The sequence below is a fragment of the Agelaius phoeniceus genome, chromosome 9, assembly GCF_051311805.1.
Source record: "Agelaius phoeniceus isolate bAgePho1 chromosome 9, bAgePho1.hap1, whole genome shotgun sequence".
NCBI lineage: Eukaryota > Metazoa > Chordata > Aves > Passeriformes > Icteridae > Agelaius > Agelaius phoeniceus.
The window spans coordinates 26,403,693-26,418,874 of NC_135273.1; the positions used below are offsets into that span (position 1 = coordinate 26,403,693).

Sequence of the window (15,182 nt, forward strand, 5' to 3'; positions counted from 1 at the left end):
ACTCTGATTTTTCCCCTGACAGCCCATGCTCTAACTGAAGACAAGTTACATGAAGACCAGAATATTACTTCTCTTACCACTTTGCAGTTTGAGTATTTTAGTTTTTCCAGATCTAGGAAAAACTATTTCTTATGTGATTTTCACTTGAATCACACTCAACATTACTAGAAAGATCTAGTAGTTGAAGTAAAATGTGCTGCTTTAGAGAAAAAGATTGTGAGCCTTTAAAATCAACAACTATTCAGTGCTAGAGAGTATTCAACCTATGGAGGGAGGAAGCAGCAGCTCATCTTTCCAAGAAAGTCCAACTATGTCAATAAGCATGCAGTGTTAGTAGAGTCCAAATCAGGCAGTTTTTAACCCTGCCACGATGCTAGTGAAATTCACTGTATTCCAAATGAGAAAAGACTCCTGCCCTTGAGGGAAAAGGAGGAGCTGTTGCTCATTGCAGGAAGGAATGCAGTATGATCTTTTCCTCTTATTTCACTCAAAAAAGTTCAGTTTTGCAATAGAAAGAAAATATCAACCCTTCATTAGCTGATATCATCTTAATATAATCTTCAATTAAGATTTATTTCTCTGCTACAGTAAATCTACTGTGATTTATGAAAACATTGAGAACACTACGTAAAGCACAAATGCATCCTTCTAAAAAAGCCTTAAGTAGTCCTATGCTTTACTTTAAAATTTAGGTTAAAAAAGGTTACTTTCTCTGAAAAAAGAGCATAGCTTTCAAGCACAATAATCAAGTGCCTATTCACAAAGGAATTCTGGTATCAGTTGTGGTATTCTGCAAATCAAACATTCACCTTTTAAGCACAAAGTCTTCAGTTTCCAGTGCTCTTTTAGAGAGAACTCAATTATTATTTACAATAAAAAGAGCTACAAAATTATTACAGGAACTTATAGAGCTAAGTTACTTCAGCCTTACTAATTCCTGGGACAAAAAAAAAAGAATAAGAAATGGGGTATTTTAAAGGTACAATAGGAATTTTTAATTCAAGAAAAGAGCATTCAAGAATCTCATTAAATTATTTAAAGTCATAATGTTAGAAAATCTAATATGGTAGTTTCATAAAGCATGCTCCCATCAGATTTCATATTCTCAGAGGCTCAGGGACAGCTGCATCAATTTAGGACTTGGTTTGCACAAAAACATTGTAACTCAGGTATTACAAAAAGCTGGTACACTGTATCTCTTCTCAGTCCCACACATGGATCACAAGTTACTTTTACCTCAGAGATTTAGTTCTATTGATATTGCTTAAAGTCTGACAGCTGAAATAGGACATAGCTGCATTCATTTGTGGTGAATTAAAATGATGAAGATGGTCTGGACCAAGTAAGGGGCTTTTCTATTTAATAGCTTAAATCTGTCTTTCTTTTAAAACAAGCCCTTCAGAGAAAGTATGAAGTTAATAATAAAATGCTGACATGTAAAGGAAAAGTTCATTAAAAAAAGACCATTGTAAGGATATTGCTGCAGATCTGATGTATGCTACTACAGTAAAATCTTTCTCCCCAAAAATGCAATATATAAGCTATGGTAGTTATCACAAAAATAGACCTGTTTTGAAAAGCTTATGCAAATGTTCAAATCTGTGGTAATAACAGAAGGTCTGACTATGCATTAAACTTCCCAAGAGCAGGAGATATCTCATGTCTTGCCATCATTTGTTTTATTTGAACTGGGCAAACCTAAAAACAGCTTTGCTTTGGAACCACAGAAGGGAAAAACCTGAAATATCAACACAAGTAGGGGAAAATCCCTCAGAACTCCAAACGTTATAGTCACAAGACTAAATATGCATTCTGCAGGAAAAGTGAAGCTTGGCTGTAATGGTGCCAAGTTCCCCTACATCCTCACTTGGATGTGGTGATGGAAGTGGTTGCATATATTACTAGCATTATATATATATATATATATATATATTTAGATCTACACATCTACACAATAATATACACACACATTTTCACACACACCCCACATACATTAAAATATATATTTATCAGAAAAAATAGAACAGAATGAGCTCTGGGCAAATAATTTGCTTGCATGCATCATACACATGGTGAGAAGTGCCATTAGTATGAAAATTAGTATACTTTGCAAGCTGTCTTTTGTTAAATACTTCCATCATGGCTGTGTAGCCATTTCTAAATTGAATGGGATTAAATTTTTCATCTATCTGCTTTGCAGCTCAAAAAAAGAATAAAGGATATACTTTTTTCTGTGACTCTTCTAAAATAGCAGAAAAGGGTCTTAAGTTTTTCAGGCTTTCTTGGTGACCTCCCTTCAAACAACCTGAAAAACAGGAAATAAAAACAAACAATTAGATTACAATAGGACACAGTGCAGAGCAATTAGTGCTACTTACTAATTGCAATTTGATTTTTTGTAATTATCATGCACACATTTCATTAGCTTTGCATTTAAGTACTGTACTGTAGAAAGAACCCTCTAGACAGCCCCTCTGTAATTCAAGATTTTAGGACTAATGAGTTTATTGACTTGCTGTATTTCTGATGAAGACACCAAGTGAATGCTTCTCTCACTTGCACCAATTTTCTAATACCAAGAAATATAATTTCAACATGAACATTTTGGAAAGCTACTAGTTTTATTTGCAACAAATTGAAATGTTTAACAGGTCATTAAGTGACCAAGAGGAGAAAACATATGTGTTGGGTACTCCAAATGTCCCCCTCCTTTCAGCTCAGTGAGTTGCTCAGAAGAATTAGTGCAACCTTGTTGCTTTTAAGAGCTGCACTGCACCAGCAGCATTTCTAAAGAAAAGAACCTTCCCCCAACAGAAATGGCTCCATCCACTGGGCTGTTACAGCCATTCTACCAGACATTTCTCACAAACCTAAGCATTACAATGAAGGATCCTTTTTTTAGCCATTAAGTGAATGTATTCTTTTAAGGTTAGCTGAAATACTTTTACTGCATCATCTGTCTTCCAGCAACTTGAACATGCATGACTTAATTTCACTTCCAGCAGAGTGACAAGGCATTGTTATTGGCAACACATAATGGAATTTATCTGGAAGGAAGAACAGCAGTGATTTCAGAAATAAAACCCTTTGAATAGGAAGTTTACTAAAAGATGTCTGATCCACTGAAAGCCCTGAGGATATAAGATTCCCCCCCAATAAACAGTCTAAGTAAAGCAATGACACAACATTATTCATTTGTTTCTGTGTAGTGGAATGACAATCTGCTTTTAAAACCAGAATGCTGAGAGGTAAATTAAACTCGATTCAGCAAGGAAGTGAACCGGATTTTTTCCAGAATTTAAAAATCCTTATGATGTGTACAGGCTGAAGAGATCAATTGCTTCTGAAATCTATATTAAGTCACAGAGGTCAATTTTATTAGCACTTTATTCTTTGAACAGTGAATCAGGACTTTAGGAAGGAAAGCTCCAGACTTTTACAGTCTATTCTGACATGGGCCTATATGCAAGTTCTATCAAGGCCTTGAGCTTGCACAGGTAAAAAGGGTTTTATAAAAGGAGTCAATGCATGCATGTGTGTGCAGGTGTTGCCTAAATTATCCCCAACCTCTTATCTGGAAGTCTCAATTCATATGAAGCCTTTAAACTGGTTAATTTATCTGTCAGCCTGATCATGCCTTTACAAATTTTTTTGCCTCTTCACATCAAAGTGACACCTTGCTTACATTGTAAACCCTCAGGAGAGAGTTCTTCATGTCTCAAAGGCAATATGTGATCCAGCACAAACAGCAGGCTGGGCAGGAAAGGTGCAGAACTATGCCTGAAGTAAGTCAGATCACTAAAAGCAGTCATAGTTGTGAATGGAACAGGAAAAGCAAGGGATATTTACATGATTCAAAAATGGCCTTGTTCTACCCCATTAACTTAAATGAGGACATCACATGGCAAATTTACAAACATTTTAACATTGAACCTTATTTCTGAAATAATCAATTGAGCAACATAATGAAAATTTTCTTCTTGAAACAAATACTTTAAAGAATAGAGCTATATGAAGGCATCACTAAGATACTAAATAATATTATTCTTCAAGTGCTGCAACACAGATCCTACTAAAAATCCACCCAAAAATCTAAGTGGAAACCACATAATTTCCTGACAGAACCACCTAGGGCCAAAACCCATTAATTTCAATTAAAGCACTCATCCAGATGAAGTGCACTGTAAATCAAACACAAAGCACTGCAAGTCCACTTTCAGGTGAAGTAATTAAAATCTTAGTGGCAACTGCATATGTAAGCTTTGTACAGGATGTTCCCACTGCCATGCAGAAACTTCAATTTATCAGCTACAGGAGCTGAGAGAGCCTCCAGGACTGATCACCAAATTCATCTCTGGCTCTCCAGCCACTCCAGGGGAGTAGCAATGTTAATCAAACAGAAAACCTCCCCAGAGATACATTTAGGTATTTGAGGCCAGAGATTTTAAAACATAAGAAAGTAGATGTCTGAGCTTTGTGTTTATGACTATGTAGATTGTTAAAGTCCTTGTGGCCAAATGAAAAATCTTTCCTAGCAAATATTCAGATATTTAATTGTTCTGAAGAAAAATACAGTACATGAGAAATAAAATACTAAAAATAGTAAGAACTATTATTGAATGAATACTAAGTGAAGTGAGCACACAGTAAAGTATGCTTACTTCACTTAGTATCTGTCAGCAAGCATACAGTAAAGCTACAAGGCAACAGTTCACAACATTTCAACAATTATTACAAAAACATGTATGAGCATTATCTAAAAAATTCCAGAGTGAAAAAAAAAAGCATTTTAAAAGTGCAATCAATATTCTGGTTTTTGTAGTCTTGACTGTCAACTCAAAATTGTCATATTTGCAACCAACATTTCCACCTTCTAAAGCTGGAGTCAAAAGCTCTAAAGAACCTACTCCCAACTCCTTCCTTGCTGAGGCAAGTGCACTGTAAACTTACAAAGAACTTCAAAGGGTGCATTGAAAATAACACAAGAGCAAAATTATTTAAGAACATTAAGAGCTTCACAAAAGTTGCCTTGGTTTGCATGGAGTTTACTGGGGAGAATTTGAACCAGCTCAAGTAAACAGTTCCCAAATACACTGTTTCTGAATAAGGTAAAATTAAAATGCAGTATTTACCTGTAAAATTTAATTTCTAGGAATTAAATTGCTGCCCTGATGTTACTCTAAGAACTGGCTCCAGCAGGAGCCATTACAATCACGTGATTTAATCTCCCACTTCAATAATTTCCTAATGATATTTCCATGCCCAGGCTTGGCTTCCTTTGAATGTTTCTCTTCAAAGAGAATAATCATGTCTTTTCATTGAAGTTGGAACCTACTGTAAGACTCAGAAAGGTGTACACACTGTAACAATATGCAAAAATTTGCAGTATGGATCATACTTCAAATAATAATTGCCATTCATAAATCCATGGCATTCCAGGGCTACTCTTGGCAGAAGTGTGGATACACATTTTTGTACTTGTGATCCCTAAAATTAACCAAGTGTACTGTTTCCTCCACTACCCACAGCCACTAAAAGTGTCTTTGTCTTTGCTACTGGACTTAAAGAAACTTTAAGTTGTTTGCTTATTGTGTTGTTTCTTATATTTTAGTGTGATCTCACTAAAGATAACAGAACACCTGAACATGTACAAAAGATTTAACTAAAGCCTGATCTTCTCCTACAAACAGAAGTCAAAGAAGGACTTACACAGAAGTCATATGGATAGATGAATTTCACTCAGTAAAGAGACTGAGCAGGCTGAAGGATGGACAGAAATTAAAATACTGGAAAGATGTTTCCTTCCACCACAAGAACACAGCTAATCACTAAACAGTTTTAGTCTAAGGCACTGGATGACAAAATGTTTGAAAAACAGAATAAACCAAATATCTTGCTTTTTCTATGTTGCTCCATTTCAAGCCTGTGCTTACCTGATGTATATATACATGTAGGGGTGGAAATAACATACTTGAAGTATGTTACTGTCAAACTTTATTGCCCTCCATATGCTTGAGGGCTATTTTGATTAAGTGACTGAGCATTCTCAGTTGCTGAGCACCCTCAATAGGAACCACTGGAATTTCAGGTTGATACACAGCACCCTAAAGGAAAAACTAATATAGTGCTGAATGGTCCAATAGCCTCATCATTTAGGACTGCATCAGTTGCACTGGGGAGCACATAAGATGCATCTCTTCCATCTTTCTCCTGCAATTCCCAACCTCATGGAAAAAAAAAAAAAAAAGTGTAGTTCCAGCAACAAACAAGAAATACAAAATTCTCTTTTTCAAAACCAGTATCATATTTCTAATGAAGTATTTTTTGAGCTTTGACTTCTAATACTAACACAGCTTATCAAAACAGTTTCAAAAGGATTCTCTGTCAGTATGATTTGACATTTTTTATTCAATTGTGCTCAAGGCAACCTTAGTCACATCCACATTAAAGACTGCCTATAGATATTAGTGTATCAAAGGTCAAGCAAAGCTGTGTGCATTAATGTGCACAGAGAGAGAGGAGCTCACCATGTAAGATTTGAAATCTGCCTATAATTATGTGTGCTTATCACACAATTGCATGGAACAGACAATTTCTTTCTCTAAATATATGAAAGCAAACCTGATTACCATAGAGGAATAACTGGAATTACATTCATTACCCATATCCTTTGCCTCAAGTATTTTCTGAGACTGCTGTTTTGTTGATTATTTATTGGGTGGGGTTCCCCCCATACAGAAACATATATCTGCCTTTTAAAATGGAGTTTTAAATCTCTAAAGCCTCACTTCAGTGAATAAGATAGAAGATAGGACCAGTCAAGGACTTTTCATGAAGAATGGAGCTGCAACAAGTGTTTGATCACTGTAATTTATGCTTCTCTTCCCAAGGGAAACAAACACTATATTTAGGGAACAGCAATACCCCAGAGACCCACTCTGGTCTCCCAAGTACACCAGGGGGTGTGCAGGACAATCCACTAGGCTGCAGGAAGAATATATTTTTGTCCCATTCATTAAATAAAAAAACATTTTGAAGTAATGGTTATTTCATCTTTATCTCATCCTTTCTAAATGTTTTCCATGTTTTATATGCACTATATTAGTAAAGTAGCACATGTATGGAACTCCTAAGTAAATAAATACAAATACATTGGGGTCCATGCTCAAAAATGTTTTATTGATAAGTATGTGTGATCAAAAACATTTGGACACCACTGCCCTAGACAGCTTTAAATATAAATACCTAAACATCAATTAGATAGTGCAAGATGAAGAAACCTTAGCAAATTTAAAATGGGACATTCTTATATCCAATATAAGACATAAACCCTTACTAGAAAGTCCTGCAGTCACTAAAAATATTTTAAGTGATAATTAGAAGGAAAATAATTCAGTATATTACAGCTTTACTTTATGTAATTTGGACTTAATGGAAATCAAAAGCAGAATAATCCAAATGAGAAATTCCTTCCAGAGAGATGAAAGGCAGCAAACTGACCATCCCTCTGACAAAACAAAAGGAAATGCCACTGGCCACATCTTGCACTTCCTGATAGAAAAACAGAGGAAATCTCCCTACAAGTCAGGTACAGCAACTTTAGTTCTTCTTTTGTGGTGCCTGGTGTGTGCCTCTTCCACTCAACATGAATTCTATCTGTCTGTATTAAAACTGCCTTCCTGCTCTGGCCTTATAAAGAACATCATTCTAGAGTTCTCTAATTTCCTTCATATCAAGCAGGAGAAAAACAAAACATTCAATATTTCAACCTCATGGGCAATTTCTTATTTACTGTGCTGTGTTATAGGTACAAACTGTCGTCATCAGAGAAGTTATTTAAGAACACTGCACTATTCAACAACCTTATGTTGAATTAGAATTTTATCTGTAGATAAATAATGACTCTTAAGATGTGTGTAAACAAAAAAAATGGGGCAATGTAATTTTGTTGGGAAATCTAAATACATAAAACTATCTTTCATCTCAGACACTCCCATATACTCACACATCTCTTCTCTGTGCTTTTCATTTTATTGTTCTGTTTATTGTGGCAAGCAACTTGGTGCATTGTAAATCTGTTTTAACAAAAGGTTTTGGTGATTTATGAGTCTTAAAATGCATCAGGTTGATATCTGACCTTGATGAAATGATAAGATGCTAACTGCAAGTACTCAACACCAGAGAATAGTGGGGTAAAATGTTTTACCCTGGGGAATCTAAAACGAGGGACAACCAACAGCATGGTAAAACTAACTTCTGGACTACATGACTATATTTACTGAGCTAAAAAAATTCAGATTCAGTACTTTTTTAATCACTATAGAAAAGCAATTATGCCAGATTCATAAAAATAGTGTCTTTTTGAAGTTGTCTGTTTAAAGAGTGTTTCCACATTTACCAAACACAAATGTTGATTCAAATTTTTTGACAGAAAATTATACTTGACTTAAAGTAATCCATCCAAGGCTAATCAGTTCACATGCCCAAAGAAGGCATAACAGAATGAGTTTTGCAGGATCAGTGTCCTTTAACTCAGAAAACCTAGAACCACTTATCAGAGGAGCAATACATCTCAGTCCAAAACAAGCTCTCTCAAAGTCATTAGATAATCTATTCCCAAGAGAATATTCATTAGTGTTATGAAATTGATGTTGTTTATGGAGAGATAATTGCATTACTGGTAAATTAGATTTCAATTCTCCTGCATAAATGTACCATACAGTTTCCCATTTCCTTTCATATATTATATATTCCATAAAAGAAATATATCTTAACTAGTGTGTTTTTCTCCTCATTTCCAATCACTTGAAATTACTTTAAGGGTTTGTTTGAGAAAGATGAAGAAATTCAGTCCCAGTGGAATACTGGTGGTTTCAGACCAGAGCATGCACTAATACATGTGCCAGAAGATCTACCAGGCTCATGCTGTTAGACTTTACTGCCTTCAGCTATGAATTCAAGCCCAATATTGCATCTTGAGTTTAACCACAGAGCTTTTGAACAAGGAAAATGGAGGGGTTCTTCTAACTTGACACAACAGCTAAACCAGATCTGTAGCAGGTCAAAGACACAGCAGAAGCAAAGCAAACCTGTGCAAACCTGTGTCATTTCCAGAACACTGATTCAATATTGCAGACATTTTTCCTCACATTTTGCTTTCACATACAACCAAACTAGACAGTTCCCTATATTACCAAATTCCATAGTGTCTCCAGTGTAATTACAACCATCACCACAATCAACTATTTTAAACTCTGCAACCAACATCATAATGTAGAGAGTCAACGCAATTCAGGCTCTACATTCAACCAGAATGCAACTTCCAAGAAAAATACATCAATAAGGTAAATAAAACGGCCAATTCAACTATTTCTTGCTTTTGTGATGGGTTATTTTGGAATAACGCTGCCCAATCTAATGTCATCACATATATTATAGTAGTGCTTTTAAAAAGAAAAATTTAAGACTCTAAATTTACCTTGATATTTTGAACAGAAGCAATATTTTATGCTATTTAGTAAGATCTAATGTTTGGCCACTGAATGGATGTTATTCTACCCACTCAAATTCATAAATATTAAAGCTCTTAAACTATTACTTCCTTTTTATCAACTACAATTGAAATGAATTATCTTATTAATGACTTAGGACTCATAATAGGCTCATCCCTGCCAAGCAAAAAAGGGAAGAATTCAATTAAATTACTGAGTATTTAATTACACACAGGTGACTTTCAGTCCATAGGCAAGATAAGGAATCACAATGGACAGTCAGTGTCAACACACACCATTAAACCAAGTGCTTCTGTGTCAAAAGAGGAATGGCCACATTGATTCTCCTCTCATTTTGCAAGACTAACAGCAGGAGAGAAGTAAAGCATAGATGATGTGTGGTAATGCTAACACATACAACAGCCTTCCTCCCAATCAGCTGCACTCATGTCTCTATGAGTCTTACATTTTAAACTGTCTTGCAGTGACTGCCTTGTTTTGTAAACAGATTTGTACCTTAGGAGGAGTAGGGGTGGAACTTACAATATGATAGTTAACAGCACATAAAAGCCTAAAGCAGGGAGAAGACTGGGAGAAAAAAAGGAATATATCAGCATTTAAATGTACAAACCATAACTATTTTATAGTGTATGAAAAGGTACTAATGCTTAAGTCTGCATAAAGTGACCTGACAAAAGACTGCAGTGTAAAACAAAAACCACAAGAAAATGTACACAATTGTGTTTCTAGCTTAGAAGTGGCAAATTTCAGTTTTTCCGTCTCAAATTTCAAAATTTCAGTTTTTCAGAAATTTGAGGGGAGGAGTGGGAGTCTTTTGTATCAATGTAGACAGGACATGGATAAAGGAATGGAGGAACACCACCTTTTCTAAAGAAAAGCCCCTCAAATGTTAGCATCCATGCACTCAGTAGTTTGGCTTTGTTAGGGAACAACAGCAGATTCTTTTTTATACCTTAAGAACAAAGTCATTCACTCACAGTCACGTAGCAAATGAATTATGCTGAGGAAAGAACTAAGTCTGAAAAAAGCAACAGACCATAATACTGTGGGGACAAAAGGTTGATGTGTGAACAATCTGTTATGCCCATCCCTAAGCAGACAGAGCAGAGCAGCAGCCTCCAAAGCCTTTACATCAAAACATTTTTATAAGCAGAAAAAAAAGTCACAAATATTTAACTTCAGTCATTGCCTACTGCCTCTTGAGTACATCCAGCTTCCCAAAATGCTTTTTTTAAGAAGCTGAAAACACACACTGCAGTGAACCAAATCCTGTCATCTTTACAAGTCTGAAACAATAGCTGAAAACATTACTGTTCACTCTGTCCTTGCTACTAAAGAATAACTTTGCAGGGCAGGAAAATACAGGGTTGACAGGAAGGAAAAAGCCCATAAGATACTATCTATCCTCCTTCTCCTCTCTCATTTTAGATTTTAACTAAGTCAGGTTATATACAGTAGCAGAAAACTGTACATCTTGTAGTACTCTCTCCAGAGCTCTTCCTTTTGCTTTTATCCTACCAGTCTCCCACTCTCACCAACCCATTTTCTCAAATTTTATCCACTGCCTGCCACACTTTGTATTCTACTTCACTAATCTGCTTATTATCAAATTCAAAATACAGGGGGTGTAGGAGTGTGGATTTCGTGCAACAAATGGTTAAGTAAAAAAAAGGAATGGAAAAGAAAACTGTACTTATCTAACAAATGCATAAATTGGCAAACACTGAGGAAGAGACACTTCTAATCCTCAATAACCAGAGGACATTGGCTTCCCTTCTTTCTCCAGTTTGGCAACAATATTGTTGTTCTTGCACAAATAAAAATGGCTTTCTCCCCTATGTGACTTGAAGCTGGGGATGGCCTCATGCATAATGCAAAAGGAAGGCCTGAAGGTTGTCTGCTCTATTTCCCTTCTAAATAACATTGTGGGACCTTTACCATGATAGCACCAGGCAGCCAAGTCAGAAAACAATGCTGGACTGACTGGAATGGAGCAGAAAATTCTGAATGCTTGATACTTTGTACATTCTTTGAGTCCACAGCAAGAAAATATTTACCTAATAATTTGCCAGGGTTTCTTATTTAGAAGTAGTTTGCAGTATTATGCCCTGAGTCAACCACAAGTAGTGCACTCTAATACTATCACCTTACATTGCTCTGCAATTTTCATAGAGGAGCATATGAATTTACTCCAGTTGTTTAACAGCATTTTATTCTATAGTTGGCAAGAAATTACCCAACTTGCAAAATTTAACTGCTTGGTTTATAAAATGCTTCAATTGCAACAAAAAACAGTAGCTTAGAGTCCTTTAAAAATACCACAAAATACAGCTAGAAGCGTGCAGTCAAAAAACTCCTTCCAGATCTTTCACTCTCCTCTTTCAATGCTCTGAACATCATTATTTTTAATGCACCAATGGTACTTTTCATTGATTTGTTCTTAGGAACTACTGGTAGAAAAATACATTGAATTGTATGGCATGATAATGTCCACCCACCCTTCTCTTCTGTAACCCACTGCACTCTTGGGACAACCACCCAGACAGTGACCCTGGTGTCTCCTCTGAGATACACAATATGGACAAACCCAGGACAGCCCTTGAAGGCAGCAGCTGCCAAAACCATCATTAGTGCACTGGCATGCCTGACAATTTATTCTGAGCAGTCCTAGTCCAATACAGCTCTCATAATACACACACCCAAGTGTACCAGATCACAGGCAGCACTGATTTTATATTTCATCTCAGCTGTCACAGCACATACACTACATCTGGTAACAGTGAGGAATAAGAAAAACTCTAGATCAATAATCTATCCAAGCTTCAGCCTAATAAACTTAAGGTTGATCTACACTTGCATGCAAGTGCCAAAAAATGATGAACTCATATTTCTAATCTACAAGTCCATGTGAATCATAATATTCTGCAGCAGAAAATGCCTCCATCTGCTTCCCTCATTTAAAATTGAAATAAGCATATTAAAATCATAAAAAAGATGTGAAGAAAAATTTATAATCAAATCTGGTTGTAAGTTAGCACTAAGAAAAAAAGAATAAATGCTTGCTTAGACATCAGAATATCTTTAAGTAAATTCTTATTGTGGCCGTCTTAGGCTAACTTGCAGCAAAAAGAAAAAGTTGATTTTAACATGCAGCTCTACAACTGCCTTAAAATAGTGGTATGGATGCTGAAGAATGAAGTCCTATTGGTATGACTTAATGTGCAGATCACCACTGATGACACAGGAGACAACAGAAACGTGGCTGAGGAAACACCAGCCTTTAATTTAAATACACACAGAACACTTGAAGCACAACTAAGATATACCATTTGCAGATGATTGGCTTATGAGGAGGCAGGGAATTGTATCAATCTAATTATGCCAGAGCAAGAGTGTGTCTGTGCATGCTCATGCAGAAAAGAAAATTTGGAATATTGATCATATCTTCCTGTGCAGAAGATCCTTTCTTATACAGATGCACAGTTTTCTTTCCCTTAGAGGTAATAGGAAAAAGACAAAAAGCAAACTAGTGAATTTAGTGACAGAAACACCAAACAAATGAGTTTCTCCCCTAAAGGACAGCAATATTTCCATGGCAGGGTTATCAGGCTCATTTACTGCTGATGCCATACCTGTTGAAGTTAATGTCTGGATAACTGGAATACTCAGACTTCATCTTCGCATTGCGACGTGGAAAAGTACAGAAGAAAGCATTGGCCAGAAAGCTGGAGATCTGCTCCTGGGACATGGTGATGGAGTGATTCATCTTCTGTTTCAGCAGAGGTATTGGCTACCAACAAAAGAAATGAGGGGGAGGAAGGGGCAGGGAGAAAGGAGGGAAGGAGAGAGAAGAATTGTTAGCTTACTCTTTTTGAAAGAAAAAACAGAAGTACAAAATTACATTTGTTATATTAGAGCAAGAGTAATTTAGGCCATTGGTAAAGCCTTTAATCAGCAGCACTGTTCAAGTCAAGAACAGTTTATTCAAGACAATTCAGAAAGGGCTTGCCTGGCAAACTGCATATTTCTAATCAATAATAAAAGGATCAGGGAAGCACAACTTATCAAACAAAACCATCAGGAATGCAGAGGGGAAAAAATAGATGGGATGTAGCAAATCCTGGGCAATGTTAGAAACTGAAATAAAAATCCACTTTCAATAGCTGTATAGTTAAGACCCCTTCAGGGAATGCTTTCAGCTGCAATAAGCTTGCTTTGAACTTTACCAAGAAACAAGGAAGTCATGCCACAGATCATAACTCTATGACTTGCTTTGAATTTTTTTCCATCCTACTTGAAGAAATTACACTGCTGGTATTTGTAGAAAGTGTGCAATTATTCATTCTTTTATAATCAGAATGAACAAAAAGCTCAGCTTTACTTTGGTCTTCAGCAGTTTGAAGTTTTATTTTACTCTGGTCAGTGTTTCCTTCACATAAAAAGAAATAAATGGCCAGAGAGAAGAAAGAACTCCCCAACTTGAAGCATTAGACATCTTTCATGTTATCAGGCACTTCTGATTTTAAGCTTTGGCTCACAACATTCATGGTATTTAATTTATTAAATTAGGTGTTAATATGGAGCATGGCAGGGGCACATCATTCTGACTGCTGAGTCCAGTAACCATTACAATAAATCCACTTGATAGGAGAAAGAGAACACAGTTTTCACCTGCTTCCAAAATTCTCAGCCATCATCATTAGCCTAGCACCTGTACAGCTACATTTTCATCCTTCTAGTTGTGAATACAGAAACTGCTGTTGATTTAGACTGTTGAATACCCAGCCCTGTTTACTCTAGAAAACAAACAAGTATCCCTTCATTCTTATAACTACTACATTCACATTCACTGAATCTCATTCTGTCTTCTGGCTATTTAATTAACAAGCTTTATTATGATGTCTGAAGTCACACTGCTAGAGGGGGAAAAAAGCCTGAGAAGCTCACTCTAATAAGTTCTACAAACCTATAAAAACAGAGTATTTTGGATAGTGTTATATTGGAATAAATTTATCTTTATGTCTAACCAAAAACATGAGTCTGACAGAGATCTTTACAATTTACATTGCCTAGCAGTACATGATCTCTAAAAGGCTTGCAAGTCTTGTGCTTGACTTTTGCTCAGAAACTTTATAGCATTTTCAAACAACTTCCCTCACTGACTTACAAGCAAAAATAAAGTAAGAAATATTCATAGCTTGAAATTATGCATATACTTTGGGACCCTTGCAGCATAAAAAAGTAGGGAAATATTTTTCCTGTTTATTCCCAATAGGATAAATTTAGAAAATGGTAACAAAGAAGCTTACAAATGGTTGTCACCCTACTAACATGTTACCTACCATACATCCTCACTTGACCAGCCCTACTCACTTTAATCAGATTCACTCTTTACAGAACTAATTCTCGTAGCATTAATACAGAATTAGTTAAGGCTTGTATGTGTGCAAGCTCTAAACAGAATAAAGTAAATGAAAGCTTTATGAAAATACCACTTCTAAGATTAAAAAAATTCTAAAATAAAAAATTAGATCAGATTGAAATAAAATATTGAATCAGATTATTCAATTGTTCCAGTTTATAAGGCTGATTTTACAACCTGATTTGTTGTGTGGTCATTTCATTTAAGAAATGCAAGGAGCAACTTCAGCACATAGAAAGGAAAGGGTT

General features: G+C 35.9%; 1 protein-coding gene across 2 annotated transcripts in view; it reads right to left on the bottom strand.

The window, feature by feature from the left end:
• Window positions 1-15,182, bottom strand: part of PARG (poly(ADP-ribose) glycohydrolase) — a 63,023-nt gene that overhangs the window by 20,151 nt on the left and 27,690 nt on the right. For both annotated transcript variants that reach the window (XM_054636913.2, XM_054636915.2), the window contains exons 9-10: window positions 13,145-13,302; window positions 2,226-2,305 (exon numbers count right to left, since the gene is read on the bottom strand). In XM_054636913.2, coding sequence (XP_054492888.2) covers window positions 2,226-2,305; window positions 13,145-13,302 — 238 coding nt within the window. The remainder of the gene's footprint in view (window positions 1-2,225; window positions 2,306-13,144; window positions 13,303-15,182) is intronic.